The sequence below is a fragment of the Macaca fascicularis genome, chromosome 7, assembly GCF_037993035.2.
Source record: "Macaca fascicularis isolate 582-1 chromosome 7, T2T-MFA8v1.1".
NCBI lineage: Eukaryota > Metazoa > Chordata > Mammalia > Primates > Cercopithecidae > Macaca > Macaca fascicularis.
Window position 1 is genome coordinate 28,382,718 of NC_088381.1, and position 13,783 is coordinate 28,396,500.

Consider the following 13,783-nt stretch of genomic DNA (forward strand, 5'->3'; position numbering starts at 1 on the left):
ACTAAAGTTCTTATACACAGTTCTTGGTCCACCACTTCAACATAGTCCCAAACTTCATAAAACAAATCTCCATTAAACCAACCTCAAACTGGCTCCCTAAGCCAGGTTCTCAGAAGCTTAACTAACTAGAGTGTCTTTGGAGAAAGAAAGAGGCAGCGTTGGTGGGTGAAAGGTAAGCCATTCCTGAATTCCTAATCCTCAGAATCAGCATGATAATAGTAAATGCTTGTTGATGTTAAGTGCTGAATTTGAGAGTGATTTGTTTTCAGGTGTTTTTTTTTTTTTTTTTTTTTTGAGACGGAGTCTCGCTCAGTCGCCCAGGCTGGAGTACAGTGGTACGATCTCGGCTCACTGCAAGCTCCGCCTCCTAGGTTCAAGCGATTCTTCTGCCTCAGCCTCCAGAGCAGCTGGGATTACCAGCGTGCGCCACCACACCCAGCTAATTTTTGTATTTTTAGTAGAGACAGTATTTTACCATGTTGGCCAGGCTGGTCCTGAACTGCTGGCCTCAAGTAATCCACCTTCCTCGGCCTCCCAAAGTGCTGGGATTACAGGTGTGAGCCACCACACCCAGCCTAATTTGTGTCAAATCTTAAATCATTTGGCAAAGTACACATGAGCACATAGTATTTCATTCAGTTGGAGTTTCTTGGGTGTTTTCTTTAAGATATTTGCAGTTGCTGCCCCTTTCTTAAACTCTGGGTACTGGAATCTTTTTAATTCTCAATATGAGTAGAGCTTTCTGAGCTGTAAATTAAATGGGAACTTGGCCTGCATGGCCACTGTGTATGGCCCAGAGCTGAGCAGACAGCCATAGTCATTTTATTATTTGCATACTGGGAACTGAACAAATGAGTAAATAAATTGAGGATATTTGAAACCAGGCTTTTTGCTTTTGGAGAAGGGGACAGAAGAGACAATTCAGCAAGAGTCTGTATTAAGGGAACCTGAGCCACCTATACAAGAAACCTTCTCATGCCTTCTAGACCTCATTGAGCCCAGATGATAGATTGGTAAAAAACTGCCATACATATGCCCAATCTTACAGCTTCCTGGGACAGAAAATGCCCAGTTCATTCTGAGAAGCTCAGCCTGTGTGGTTACTTGATATTCCATGATTAAGTGTTAAAAGGGACTGTCTAGGCCAGGTGTGGTGCCTCACGTCTGTAATCCCAGCACTTTGGGAGGCTGAGACGGGCGGATCATGAGGTCAGGAGATCAAGACTCCGTCTCCAAAAAAAAAAAAAAAAAAAAGGACTGTCTACAGAAGAGGACGTGGATATGTTTCAAATCCCTAGAGACCTGTACTCAGTTCTCTTGCTGATTCTAACCACAGGGTTCAGACAGCAGTGATATTTGCCACAGACACACTAAGCATTATCAGATATGCTGGGTTATTAGGCCGAAGTGGAAGAGCAGTTTGCCCTGTAACCTGCAATTACTGCAAAACAGTCTCTTATTCTGGTCCTCACTTAAAACAGGTAGCATCTCTGCCTTACTTGGCAAAAGGTCAAAGTGCACAATGAAATAAAGTGTACATTGGCTCCTAAATCCAGAAAGATCCACCAAGCATTATTTTGCACTGATAGGTGGTTTAAGGTACAGCACCATATCCTTCATTTTGGAGGGGCTATCCAGACATGCTTCAGACCATTAGTCCCCCAGAAACTTCACTGAGGTGGCATGCCCCTAAATTTTGATGGGGATTATCTCCCACTCTCTGGTTTACATGCTGAGGGCTGATTACTAAGGCATCTAAAGTACAGTTATTTCCTACTCATCAGATCAGATACCATCAGCATAATGTCATCGCTGCAGTGGACCAGTGTGACATGTGGAACATCAAGATGGTCAGGAGTTTTGCAGACTCCATATGGCAAAGTATATAGGTAAGTCCATGTAGCTGTGAGGCAAGATTGTTGCCTCAGACCAAAGGGTTTCATTGGTCTAGTAAGGGGTACCATTGGTCTAATGAGGGGTGCCATTGGTCTAAAAAGTAAAAGCGAACTGTTTCTGTTTGTCCTTACATATTAATATGAAGGGGAAAAAAGCATTTGCCCAGGCTGGTCTTGAACTCCTGACCTCAGGTGATCCACCCACCTTGGCCTTCCAAAGTGCTCAGATTATAGGTGTGAGCCACCACACCTGGCCCTGCCTACAGCTTTTGAAGGATACATGTCCTCCTCTGCTTAATGTATTTCTCACTTTCCTTGTGACCCAGCCTGGGTGACAGAATGAGACTGTCTCAAAGAAATATATATGAAATAGCAGCTGCTAATATAGTCATTATTTGATTCGGTATAAGATAACCAGTCATTTCCAAGATCAATCTGCCAGTAGGCCATACAGGTGAGATAAATGAGGGATGTGGCCAGGTGCAGTGACTCATGCCTGTAATCCCAGCACTTTGGGAGGCCGAGGCAGGCAAATCACCTGAGGTCAGGAGTTCTAGAGCAGCTTGACCAACATAGTGAAACCCTATCTCTACTAAAAATATAAAAAAACTAGCCAGGCTTGGTGGCGTGTGTCTGTAATCCCAGCTATTCGGGAAGCTGAGCCAGGAGAATCACTTAAACATGGGAGGCGGAGGTTGCAGTGGGCTGAGATCGCACTACTGCACTCCAGCCTGGGCGATGCAGCGAGACTCTGTCTCAAAAACAAATACATAAAGAGCGAGACTCTGTCTCATAAATAAATAATATAAATTAATGAATAAATAAATGGGGGATGTAAGAGGTATCATCGCCTCTGCTTCTTTCAAGTCTTTGATGGTATCATTCATCTTTGCAATTCCCCCAAGCATGCAGTGTTGTTTTTGGTTTATTATCCTGGTGAGAAAAATAAGTTCCAGGGGCTTCCACTTGGTCCTTTCTACTTTTTAATGGTGCTTCATGGATCAGAAGACAATGTGGGGAATTTCTCAGTTGACAAAATATACCTATTCCAATCATATATTTAAGAACTGGGGAAACCACAAGGTGGGTCAGTAAATCTGGAGGGCATACTGTGAGTTGAACTTGGGCTAAAACTCCATCTATCACCTGACCACTGTCAGTCTCCACTTTGTATTTAGTGGAGTATTTGAGGTTCTAGGAGTGAGCATCAACTGAGCCAGTATCTAGTAGTCCTTCAACTCTGGGTATTTCCTTTCCCCAGTTTGTAGTCTACTCTAGTAAAGGAGATAATCTGACTCATCATGATACCAATGGACACCATGGGCTACCAGCATCCCCCTGCTCATTGGTGGGGAGCTCAGAACTGCACTCAAACCCAAACCAACCCCTAAACTCCATCTTTGAGGATTTGTTGCCTTGACCACCTAGTCAGGTTCTAGTCAGGGAACAGAAAACACACCAGTTGTCTGTACAGCTGTACAGACATAATTTAATATTTTAAAGTTGCAATTGGGTTTAAAGTTGTGGACTAGGTTACTGAAAGTATAAAAAGAGGAACTCTGAGGGTTCACAGAGGTAGCAGATGCAAAGAACAGCTTCCACCTGTGGGGCTGATAGGGAAAAGGGGGGATTATAAAAACTTAAAACACTTACATAAAGGGCCCCCTGGAGCTTAACTCATACCTGAGGAAAAGCTGCTGCCCAGCTGGTCCTGATGTCTCTCAGGGGGGAAAATGAAGCTGGCTCTGCGAGTGCTGGCAAAACTGCAAACTGGACTCTGCAGCTGCAGAAAGGCTCTGCCTCTGCTCAGGTGAAGAAGTGTTGGTGGGTCCTCTCAGAAAATGCAAGTCAACAGGAAGCCCCCAGAAAGTTCCATAAGCAAACAGGAAGGAGCAATCCCTTCTTAGTTCTCCAGGCTTCCAGTCTTCCTTTGGCGCCCCCTAACAGGGGGCAGCTGGCGAAGCTCAACTCTGGTTTGTGGACTCCTGGCCCCAGCACCTCCGTGCCAGGTACAGAAGAGTAGGTTTGGAGAAGAGACAAGAGCTTAACAACTGACACAGGTGTCTACTGGTAACATGTTTAAAACAAACACACAAAATTGTGTTGCGTTGGAGAGAGTGGAGTCAGAATGAAGGCTCTTAAAAACCAGGTAGAGGGGTTTCCATTTGATAAGCCAGGAAATAGCTGGCACTGAAGATTTCTGAGTTAGGAAAGTGACATGATGATGACTTAGGCCTCCCCTCTCTTGATGTCACTTTTCTTTATCTATAACCAGGCTTCAGGGTAAGCCTCCCACAACTGCCACTCCCAGTTTGGACTAATAGCACCAGGAAGAAAGATGAGTCAAAGTAGAGGCTATCAGTAAGGACAAGATTAGTGTATGTAGAAGAGCTCCACAGAGGCCGGGCGCGGTGGCTCACGCCTGTAATCCCAGCACTTTGGGAGGCCGAGGCGGGCGGATCACAAGGTCAGGAGATCGAGACCATCCTGGCTAACACTGTGAAACCCCGTCTCTACTAAAAATGCAAAAAATTAGCCGGGCGAGGCGGCGGGCGCCTGTAGTCCCAGCTACTCGGGAGGCTGAAGCAGGAGAATGGCGTGAACCCGGGAGGCGGAGCTTGCAGTGAGCCGAGATCGCGCCACTGCACTCCAGCCTGGGCGACTAAGCGAGACTCTGTCTCAAAAAAAAAAAAAAAAAAAAAAAAAAGAGCTCCACAGAGAAGGCAAATATGTGTGTGGTGGATTTCAAACATACCTGCAGATTCTTTGCCATTCTTCCAATCAAGAGGAATCAAATTCCCCTCCCTTTGTATTTTTTGTTTTTTAAGACAGAGTCTCACTCTTGTCACCCAGGCTGGAGTGCACTGGCAGGATCTCGGCTCACTGCAACCTCTGCCTCCTGGGTTCAAACAATTCTCCTGCGTCAGCCTCCCGAGTAGCTAGGATTACAGCCATGTGCCACCATGCGCGGCTAATTTTGTATTTTTAGTAGAGACGGGGTTTCACCGTGTTAGCCAGGATGGTCTCGATGTCCTGACCTCAAGTGATGCCTACCTCGGCATCCCAAAGTGCTAGGATTACAGGATAGCCACTGCGCCCAGCCCAGATCCCGTCTTCATTTAAAATTTTGACATTTTGTTCATCATGGATTTTTTTGACATTAATTTTGAATACAATTTTAAAAATTACATTACAACAATATTTATCATGGTTATCATTGTGGATTGAATAGTGACCCACCCCCCACACCCCACTGAATCCATGTCTACCCACACCTTCAGTATGTGACCTTATTTGGAAATAGAGAATTTTGCACATGTAATTCGTTAAGATGATATCACACTAGATTAGAGTTGGCCCTAAATCCAATGAATGATGTCCTTATGAACAGAGGGAGATCTGGAGATACTGAGACCCGGAACAGAGACACGAGGAAGGTCATGTGAAGACAGAGGCAGAGACGGAAGTCATACTGTCAAAAGCCACAGATTGCCAGGAACTACCAGAAACTGAGAGGCAAGGAAGGATCCCTGCCAAGAATCTTCAGAGGCAGCATGGCCCTCCCACGGCTTGATTTTAGACTCCAAGTCTCCAGAATTGTGAGAGAATCTCAGCCTGGCCAGAAGGCTTCTTTGTGGGGAATGAGAGGTAAGGGGGTTGAGAGAGCAGCAGGAATTCACTGAGACCTAAGACTTTGTGTAAAGCATTAACAAAATCAGTTTGCTTTGGGAAAAGTAGATTCTTTTTTTTTTCTTTTTTCTTTTATTTTTTTGAGATACAGTGTTGCTCTATTGCCAGGCTGGAGTGCAGTGGCACGATCTCGGCTAACTGCAACCTCTGCCTCCCGGGTTCGAGCGATTCCCCTGCCTCAGCCTCCCGAGTAGCTGGGACTACAGGCGCATGCCACCATGACCTTGTGATCCACCCGCCTCGGCCTTCCAAAGTGCTGGGATTACAGGCATGAGCCACCACACCTGGCTGGAAAAGTAGATTTCTTGAACAGAGACTTGCTTTTAAATTGTTTTATTACAATTAAAATTACACAAAAGCAAATCGATTCATTTCAATCAAAATAACTCATGTTTACATATTTATAACTGTACAAGAAAATATATAAAATGTTTTCATATTTCATACTTCAATCATCTTCTTCTTCTTCTTCATCACTGATCACGTACTTCTTATGCTTTTTATTTGCTTTATCATCATCTTCTGCTTTTCTCTTTCCAGAAGGTTCACCCTCCTAAACAGATACAATTTTTACAAATCTACAAGTCAATAAATAACATTTTTAGGATGGTTTATCAAAAGTAGCTATGAGCTGAATGACCCTCTGACAACTCAAAGTAACTGTTCCTGCAGATTGTGAGGGAGATTGTGAGGTGTCAGCAACTGTGAGCTAATCTCTCACAGGGAAACCTTTGAACACAGAGCAGGATGTGCAGGAAACTGGAGACAGGATTTGCCACAGAAGGGGTGGGGCTCTCCCAAAAGTTCTGCCTGTCTAACCACTGATCCTGTCGGGATATTTTTACCATGATCAGGTAATTTCTCAAACTTTTTTTCTCTGCCTCCTCAGCATTTCACTTCTTTCCATTATCTAAAATTCAGTATTTTAAAGACTGTTGATTTGGGTTTTTTTGGAACAATTTGTTTCAATGCATTAAAAACTCACATCATAAAGGTTTTTAAGAAAATATTTCATGACATTAAAGGGCATCTATACACAAGTTTCCTCTGTTTAAAATCATTCTGTACAAATGTTCTAACAGAAACAAATAATTTAGGAAGTTATCTAAAAAACATTTTTTACAGATAGAATTTGAACATGTCAGTATCTAAGTGTCAAATACTGATTAAAATAAACTGACACTAAGTGGGATGGGCCGGGCACGATGGCTCATGCCTGTAATCCTAGCACTTTGGGAGGCCAAAGGGGGTGGATCACCTGAGGTCAGGAGTTTGAAACCAGCCTGGCCAACATGGCAAAACTCCATTTCTACTAAAAATACAAAAATTAGCCAGGTGTGGTGGCACGCGCCTGTAATCCCAGCTACTTAAGAGACTGAAGCAGGAGAATCGCTTGAACCTAGGAGATAAAGGCTGCAGTAAGCTGAGATCGCGCCAATATATTCCAGCCTGGGCAACAGAGCAAGCAAGACTGTCTCAAAAATAAATAAAAATTAAAAATTAAATGGTATGAACAAATGGTTTGAAGGTTGAAGTTAGGGAAAGCCAGACATCTTGCTGCTGTGACCACAGGCTGCTAGATGTAGAATGCAACCTGGTATGCCCACTTTTTTCTGATGGTTCTCATGGCTGGCCCTCTGACAGACAAGATAGCATCTCACACTTGTTTTCTGCCTTGTTATCCCAAATACATTCCCACAGACCTGAAAGGCCATAGGAGAATTCAAAGGGGGGAAGTTATGAATCCACAGTAAGGGATTTAGAGAAGTCCTCCTCCTCCATTTACCTCCCAGCTGGCAGCAGGGAAATTACCTAAACAGCAACACTGAAAGATAGATCCTGCCCCCAAGAAGGAACAAGAGCCCCTCCTGTCTACTCTACAGGCTACAGCAAACCCAAATCTCTCCCAGCCCCACAGGCAAAGAGCACATTCAATCACACTACTTGTCTTTTAATTTTCAAAGGAAAAATCTTATCTTAAACATTTTACATGCAATCACTATTTTTTGGTAACCTTCCAAAAATGAGCCTTAGTGCATTTGTCTTTTCAGCTCTAAAATCCTTTAAGGAGATGAAATTTGAATCACTAAGAGAACTAGCATGGTAATTCTAAAAGATGGTCCAGCCTGTCCTAAAGATCCCTGGACAGCAGCAGCCAGGAGATGGCCAGGCCTCTCCCAAAGAAGTCTCACTGGCACCAGTCCTAATCCATCCTCTGAAGTGAGAAGCTGTGAAATTCTGCTTTGGAAAGCCTGCCAAGGACTGGCTGGGCACGATGGCTCATGCCTGTAATCCCAGCACTTTGGGAGGCTGAGACCAGCAGATCACAGGTCAGGAGTTTGAAAGCAGCCTGACCAAGATGGTGAAACCCCGTCTGCATGAAAAATACAAAAAATTAGCCAGATGTGGTGCATGCCTGTAGTCCCAGCTACTCAGGAGGCTGAGGCAGGAGAATCACTTGAACCCGGGAGGTGGAGGTTGCAGTGGGCAGAAATCATGCCACTGCTCTCCAGCCTGGGCAACAGAGCGAGACTCCGTCTCAAAAAAAAAAAAAGTCTGGGTGTGGTGGCTCATGCCTGTAATCCCAGCACTTTGGGAGGCCAAGGCAGGCGGACTACGAGCTCAGGAGTTCAAAACCAGCCTGGCCAACATGGTGAAACCCCATCTCTACTAAAACTACAAAAAAATTAGCCGGGCATGGTAGCAGGCACCTGTAATCCCAGCTACTTGGGAGGCTGAGGCAGGGGAATTGCTTGAACCCAGGAGGCGGAAGTTGCAGTGAGCCGAGACCACGCCGCTGCACTCTAGCCTGTGAGACGGAGCAGGACTCCGTCTCAAAAAAAAAAAAAAAAAAAAAAAAGCCTGCCAAGGACTGACTTCTCTGGCAGCTACACATAAGCACAGAAAAACACAACAAAGGGAATGGGCGCAGTGGCTCATGCCTGTAATCCCAGGGCTTTGGGAGGCCAAAGCAGGAGAATCACTTGAGGCCAGGAGTTTGAGTGAGACCAACCAGGGCAACATGGTAAGACATCTGTCTTCACCAAAAAATAATAATAATAATTGCTATAAAAAAAATTTTTAATAAATAACAAGGTCACGTGTCGCTCGTGCCTATAATCCTAGCACTTTGAGAGGCTGCGGAAGGCAGATTACTTGAGGTCAGAAGTTAGAGACCAGCCTGGCCAACATGGTGAAACCCTGTCTCTACTAAAAAATACAAAAATTAGCTGGGCGTGGATTTGGAGGCTGAGGCAGGAGAATTACTTGAACCCAGGAGGCAGAGTATGCAGTGAGCCGAGATCGCGGTGCTGCACTCCAGCCTGGGCAACAGCAAGACTCCATCTCAAACAAACAAATAAATAAATAAGCAAGCCAGCCAGTCAGCCATCACACAGAGCAAAGGTGTATAGTTTCTCAGACTCCCAGGACTTAGAAAGGTGACAGAAGCCTTCAGGATGACTTCATTTTGTGAAATTACACGTGTGGGATGCTGCCTTACTGAACATAACTGGAATGGATCCCAGTGTCATATATAAATGCAGTAAATGACAAAAATATGTTTATTAAGTCTAAAAGAAAGCTTGCTAATACAGTCACGAACGCAGGTCCCTGGAGGCACAGAAACAGTCCACAGTGATGAAGATAAGGCAGGGTTGTCAGAGGGGAAATGGAGTCTCAAGAGGGAGAGCTGGAGAAAGAGACACAGAGAAGGCTGCCTAGCACCATGTTCTAACTAATCCTTCACAGCAGGTACCTCTTTTGTCTAAGAAGCCGAGGGTTGGCCTTGATACCTCTCCCTTCCACTGTCTCCATGTTTCTTTCAGTTCGGGCCTTTCCCTTTTCCCAGACTCCTGGAGAACAGAGTACCAGCACACGGTTTCTCCCCCTACCTGTTTATCTAGATCTTTGAGGTAATTGAGGTTTTGTAAAGTTTTAACTACTTAAAAAAATGAGGGAGAATAAAAAGCTCTCCTTTACATTTTTCTTCTTTTTGGTAACTTAGACTCTGTTGGAAAAGGGAAAATAGTATTTCTTGTTCAGCTACTACATATTGTGTTACTTTCAAATCTGTTGTTTATTAATACTGTAATACAACATTTTTACAAGACAGGGAGCATAAACTCCATTGATCAGATGAGGAGATAGACTCAGAAATATGAGATGACTGGCCCAAGGCCATACAAGTGGGAAAGGGTAGCACCAAAATCGATGCAGTTCACTCTACTATAGACTGGCCCTCACCTCCATTTCAAGGCATGCTATGATGATAATGGTGTTCTCTGGGCTGTGGACCTGGGGTCTGAAAACTCCCCTTAATATCAGGAGGCATACCCAGGCTCCTGATGTTTGGGTGGGCTTTAGTGTGCAAAGAACAGAGAGGGACTTAGAACAGGAATGCTCCCATTCCTTCTTCCATTGTAACGCATGACCAGGACTCACAATAGGGTAACATGAAGAGGCAGTGGCAGGGGTTGAGAGGTCCAGGAAGAAGTAAAATCTTTGTTGTCAGGGCAGGAAAGGGAAGAGTGCAGGAAGACCTGAAAGAGAGTATTTGGATAAGGGAGGTAGAGGGTGGTTCCTGTAATAGCTAGGTGGCCATTCCCAAGAGGCATTTTTAAGTCAGGCAGTATAAGTTTGCAACTGCCCAGCCTAGAAGAAGGCTATCTGATGGATCACTTTAAAAAAAAAAAACAAAAAAAAAAACTCACTTCTGAGAATACTAGGAATAGACAGAAGTCCCATGATACTTCTCAATTTTCATTCACAGTTTCTATTTGCCAAGAAAAAAATAGCATCTGCTTAGATGAGGACTCACGTTTGCCAACAGTTCAGCACTATAAATGTATCATTAAGATGTTGCCTCATCTAATTTAAAACAAGTATGTTGCAGAACAATGAAACAAATTTTGGCCAGGCGCAGTGGCTCACACCTGTAATCCCAGCACTTTGGGAGGCCAAGGCAGGTGGATCGTCTGATGTCAGGAGTTTGAGACCAGCCTGACCAACATGGCAAAACCCTGTCTCTACTAAAAATACAAAAATTAGCTGGGCATGGTGGCGGGTGCCTATAATCCCAACTACTAGGAAGGCTGAGGCAGGAGAATTGCTTGAACCCAGGAGGTGAAGGCTGCAGTGAGCCAAGATGGCACCACTGCAATCCAGCCTGGGCAAGATAATGAGACTTGGTCTCAAAAAAAAAAAAACCAACAAATTTTGTCTAGTGCCGAGCACAGTGGCTCATGCCTGTAATCCCAGCACTTTGGGTGGTCGAGGTCGGAGGATCCCTTGAGTTCAGAAGTTTGAGACCAGCTTGGGCAACAAAGTGAGACCCTCTGTGTATAAAAAATAGGCCGGGCGCGGTGGCTCACACCTGTAATCCCAGCACTTTAGGAGACCAAGGCAGGCAGATCACGAGGTCAGGAGGTCGAGACCAGCCTGGCCAACATAGTGAAACCCCATGTCTACTAAAAATACAAAAAAATTAGCCAGACGTGGTGGCGGGCACCTGTAATCCTAGCTGCTCGGGAGGCTGAGGCAGGAGAATCGCTTGAACCCAGGAGGCGGAGGTTGAAGTAAGCCAAGATCGCGCCACTGCACTCCAGCCTGGGTGACAGTGTGAAAATCTGTCTCAAAAATAAATTAATTAATTAAATTAAATAAATATAAAAATAGGCTGGGTACGGTGGCTCACGCCTTTAATCCCAGCACTTTGGGAGGCCAAGGCAGGTGAATCACAAGGTCAGGAGTTCGAGACCAGCCTGGCCAACACGGTGAAACCCTGTCTCTACTAAAAGTACAAAAATTAGCCAGGCGTGGTGGCACACACCTGTAATCCCAGCTACTTGGGAGGCTGAGGCAGCAGAATCACTTAAACCTGGGAGGTGGAGGTTGCAGTGAGCCAAGATTGCGCCACTGCAATCCAGCCTGGGCAGCAGAGTGAGACCCTGTCTCAAAAAAAAAAAAAAGAAAGAAAAGAAAGAAAGGCCTGGTAATAATGTATTATCAAGAGAGAATATCAATAAAGTGACAGAAATGATTTAAAAAAAAAAAAAGGATCAAATGGTAATTCTTACACTGAAAGGGTAACTGAAATGAAATATGACCAGAGGGGCACAATAGTAGATTTGAACTAGGATCAGCAGACTTAATGATGGAACGAAGAGATTATGCAGTCTGAAGAACGGAGAAAACAGAATTAAGAAAAATGAATAGAGTCCCAGAGAAATGCGAGACACCACTAAACACACCAACATATACCTAATGGGAACAGCAGGAGAGGAGGGAAAACAGCAGAAAAAATATTAAATGAAACAATGACTGAAAACTTCCCAGATTTGTTGAAAAACATTAACCTACACATCCAAGAAGCTCAACAAACTGCAAGTAGAATAAATGCAAAGAGAACCACATGCAGATACATCACAGTAAAAATGCTAAAAGATAGAAAAATTCCTGAAAACAGCTAGAGAAAAATGATTGGTCACATACAAGGGAATCTCAAGACGATAAAGAGCTGGCTTCTCATCAGAACAATGGAGGGCAGAAGGCAGAGGATGGCATATTCAAAGTGCCAAAAGAAATCACCATTAGAAAGCTCATTTTTCAATAATAATAATGGAAGCCAAAAATCTCCTGAAAGAAAATTGCTCTAAAATTGCATAACCATTGAAAATGTTTCAAGAGGATAAAATATATTTCAGATAAAGATACCAACGAAGAAAATAGGAATTTCAGCTACATAGCTTTACAAAGGTACCAGTTAGGGTAAAGGATAGAAATAAGAATTTTTTAAAAATTAGTTATAATTTTTCATTGCTAATCATCATGCTGTCTGGTACATTACTGATTTCCTCCTGAATGATACTTAAGGGAAGTCCTTATCTTAGAGAGTTTAGGCGTACTTGTCAGAGAACAAACTGAAATGGTCAACAATCTGTTTCCATGTGCCTTTTAAAAATTCCAGTTTCATCACACTTTGAAATAGTAATGATATCTTCATAATATAAATATGTATTTATATACTTTTATATATACTATGTGTAAACTTTAATTTATACACATGATATAAAATTCTAATTTTACAGCAACGCTTAGAGAAAAATGAGGTTCAGAAAAGCCAGATATTTAAGATAAAAGATTTCAGTAGTAGAAGCAGGATTCAAACCTAGGTGGTCTTTTAAGACTCCAAAGCCTCTACTCTCTTAGCTCTGCTATGCTACCTTGATCTATAGATACCTGGGAAACAGGTAAGGCCATTATTTCACAGGCACAATCAACATACTCTCAACAAAGCAGTCAGTGATCCTACTAAGAGTTAAATCATATCTTCTCTCCTCTGCTGAAAACCTCCAACGAAAACCACTCAGAATAAAAAACCAAAAAAAAAAATCAGTCTGTCGCGGTGGCTTATGCCCGTAATCCCGGCACTTTGGGAAGCTGAGGCAAGCACATTGCTTGAGTCCAGGAATTCAGGACCAGCCTGGGCAACATGCTGAAACCCTGTCTCTACAAAAAATACAAAAAAAAAAAAAAAAAAGGCCTTACAAATGGTGTGAGGCCGTAGGTGATTTGGCCCCATCATATTTTTGCCCTCTCCCTCACAAGGCTCCAGCTTCAGCCTCTGTGCTTTCTTCACACATGCCAGGCAGGTTCCCACCTCAGGGCCTTTGCACTTCCTAATTCTGCATGCACCACTCTCCAGAGAGCTGAACAGTTCACTGTCACTACCTTCAGATGTTTACTCAAAGATCACCATTCCAGTGAGAGCTTCCCTGAACAGTATTTCTAAAAGTACAACATCCCAACTCCCAAGACCCCCCAGAACATTCTCTACATTCCCTTTCCTGCAGAATTTGTCTCCTGACCACTTTTCACCATCTGCTCTACCATATATAGTATTTTACTTTATATAGTATTTCACTGGTATAGTAAAGACTTTAAATTTCTCAGTATCTCCGCATCACCCAGTGGGGTGTTAAATACTTGCTGGGGTATTAAGAAAAAGAAAGAGGCTGGGCGCGGTGGCTCATGCCTGTAATCCCAACATTTTGAGAGGCCGAGGCGGGCGGATCATGAGATCAGGAGATCGAGACCATCCTGACTAACACGGTGAAACCCCATCTCTACTAAAAATATAAAAAATTAGCCAGGCGTGGTGGCGGGCACCTGTAGTCCCAGCTACTCGGGAGGCTGAG

The 13,783-nt window shown here is 43.8% G+C and overlaps 2 protein-coding genes and 1 long non-coding RNA gene across 9 annotated transcripts in view; 1 reads left to right on the plus strand and 2 right to left on the minus strand.

The window, feature by feature from the left end:
* The window catches only part of LOC102124488 (RNA polymerase-associated protein LEO1-like), a 30,479-nt gene extending 26,734 nt beyond the window's left edge, over positions 1-3,745 (minus strand). For all 6 annotated transcript variants that reach the window (XR_012414976.1, XM_073995812.1, XM_015452834.4 and 3 more), the window contains exon 1: positions 3,579-3,745. The gene's annotated coding sequence lies outside the window, so the exon portion shown is untranslated. The remainder of the gene's footprint in view (positions 1-3,578) is intronic.
* On the plus strand, positions 45-5,424 carry LOC135971800 (uncharacterized). The gene is made up of 3 exons (XR_010588064.2): positions 45-172; positions 1,785-1,889; positions 5,287-5,424. It is a non-coding gene; the product is annotated as an uncharacterized lncRNA (long non-coding RNA).
* A 478-nt stretch (positions 5,425-5,902) lies between these two features.
* Positions 5,903-13,783, minus strand: part of LEO1 (LEO1 homolog, Paf1/RNA polymerase II complex component) — a 39,961-nt gene continuing 32,080 nt past the window's right edge. Inside the window, exon 12 of one of the 2 annotated variants that reach the window (XM_005559572.5) lies at positions 5,903-6,138. In XM_005559572.5, coding sequence (XP_005559629.1) covers positions 6,034-6,138 — 105 coding nt within the window. In that variant the 3' untranslated portion in view covers positions 5,903-6,033. Of the gene's footprint in view, positions 6,164-13,783 lie in introns of both variants that reach the window. The other variant, XM_015452832.4, reaches the window with a different exon arrangement.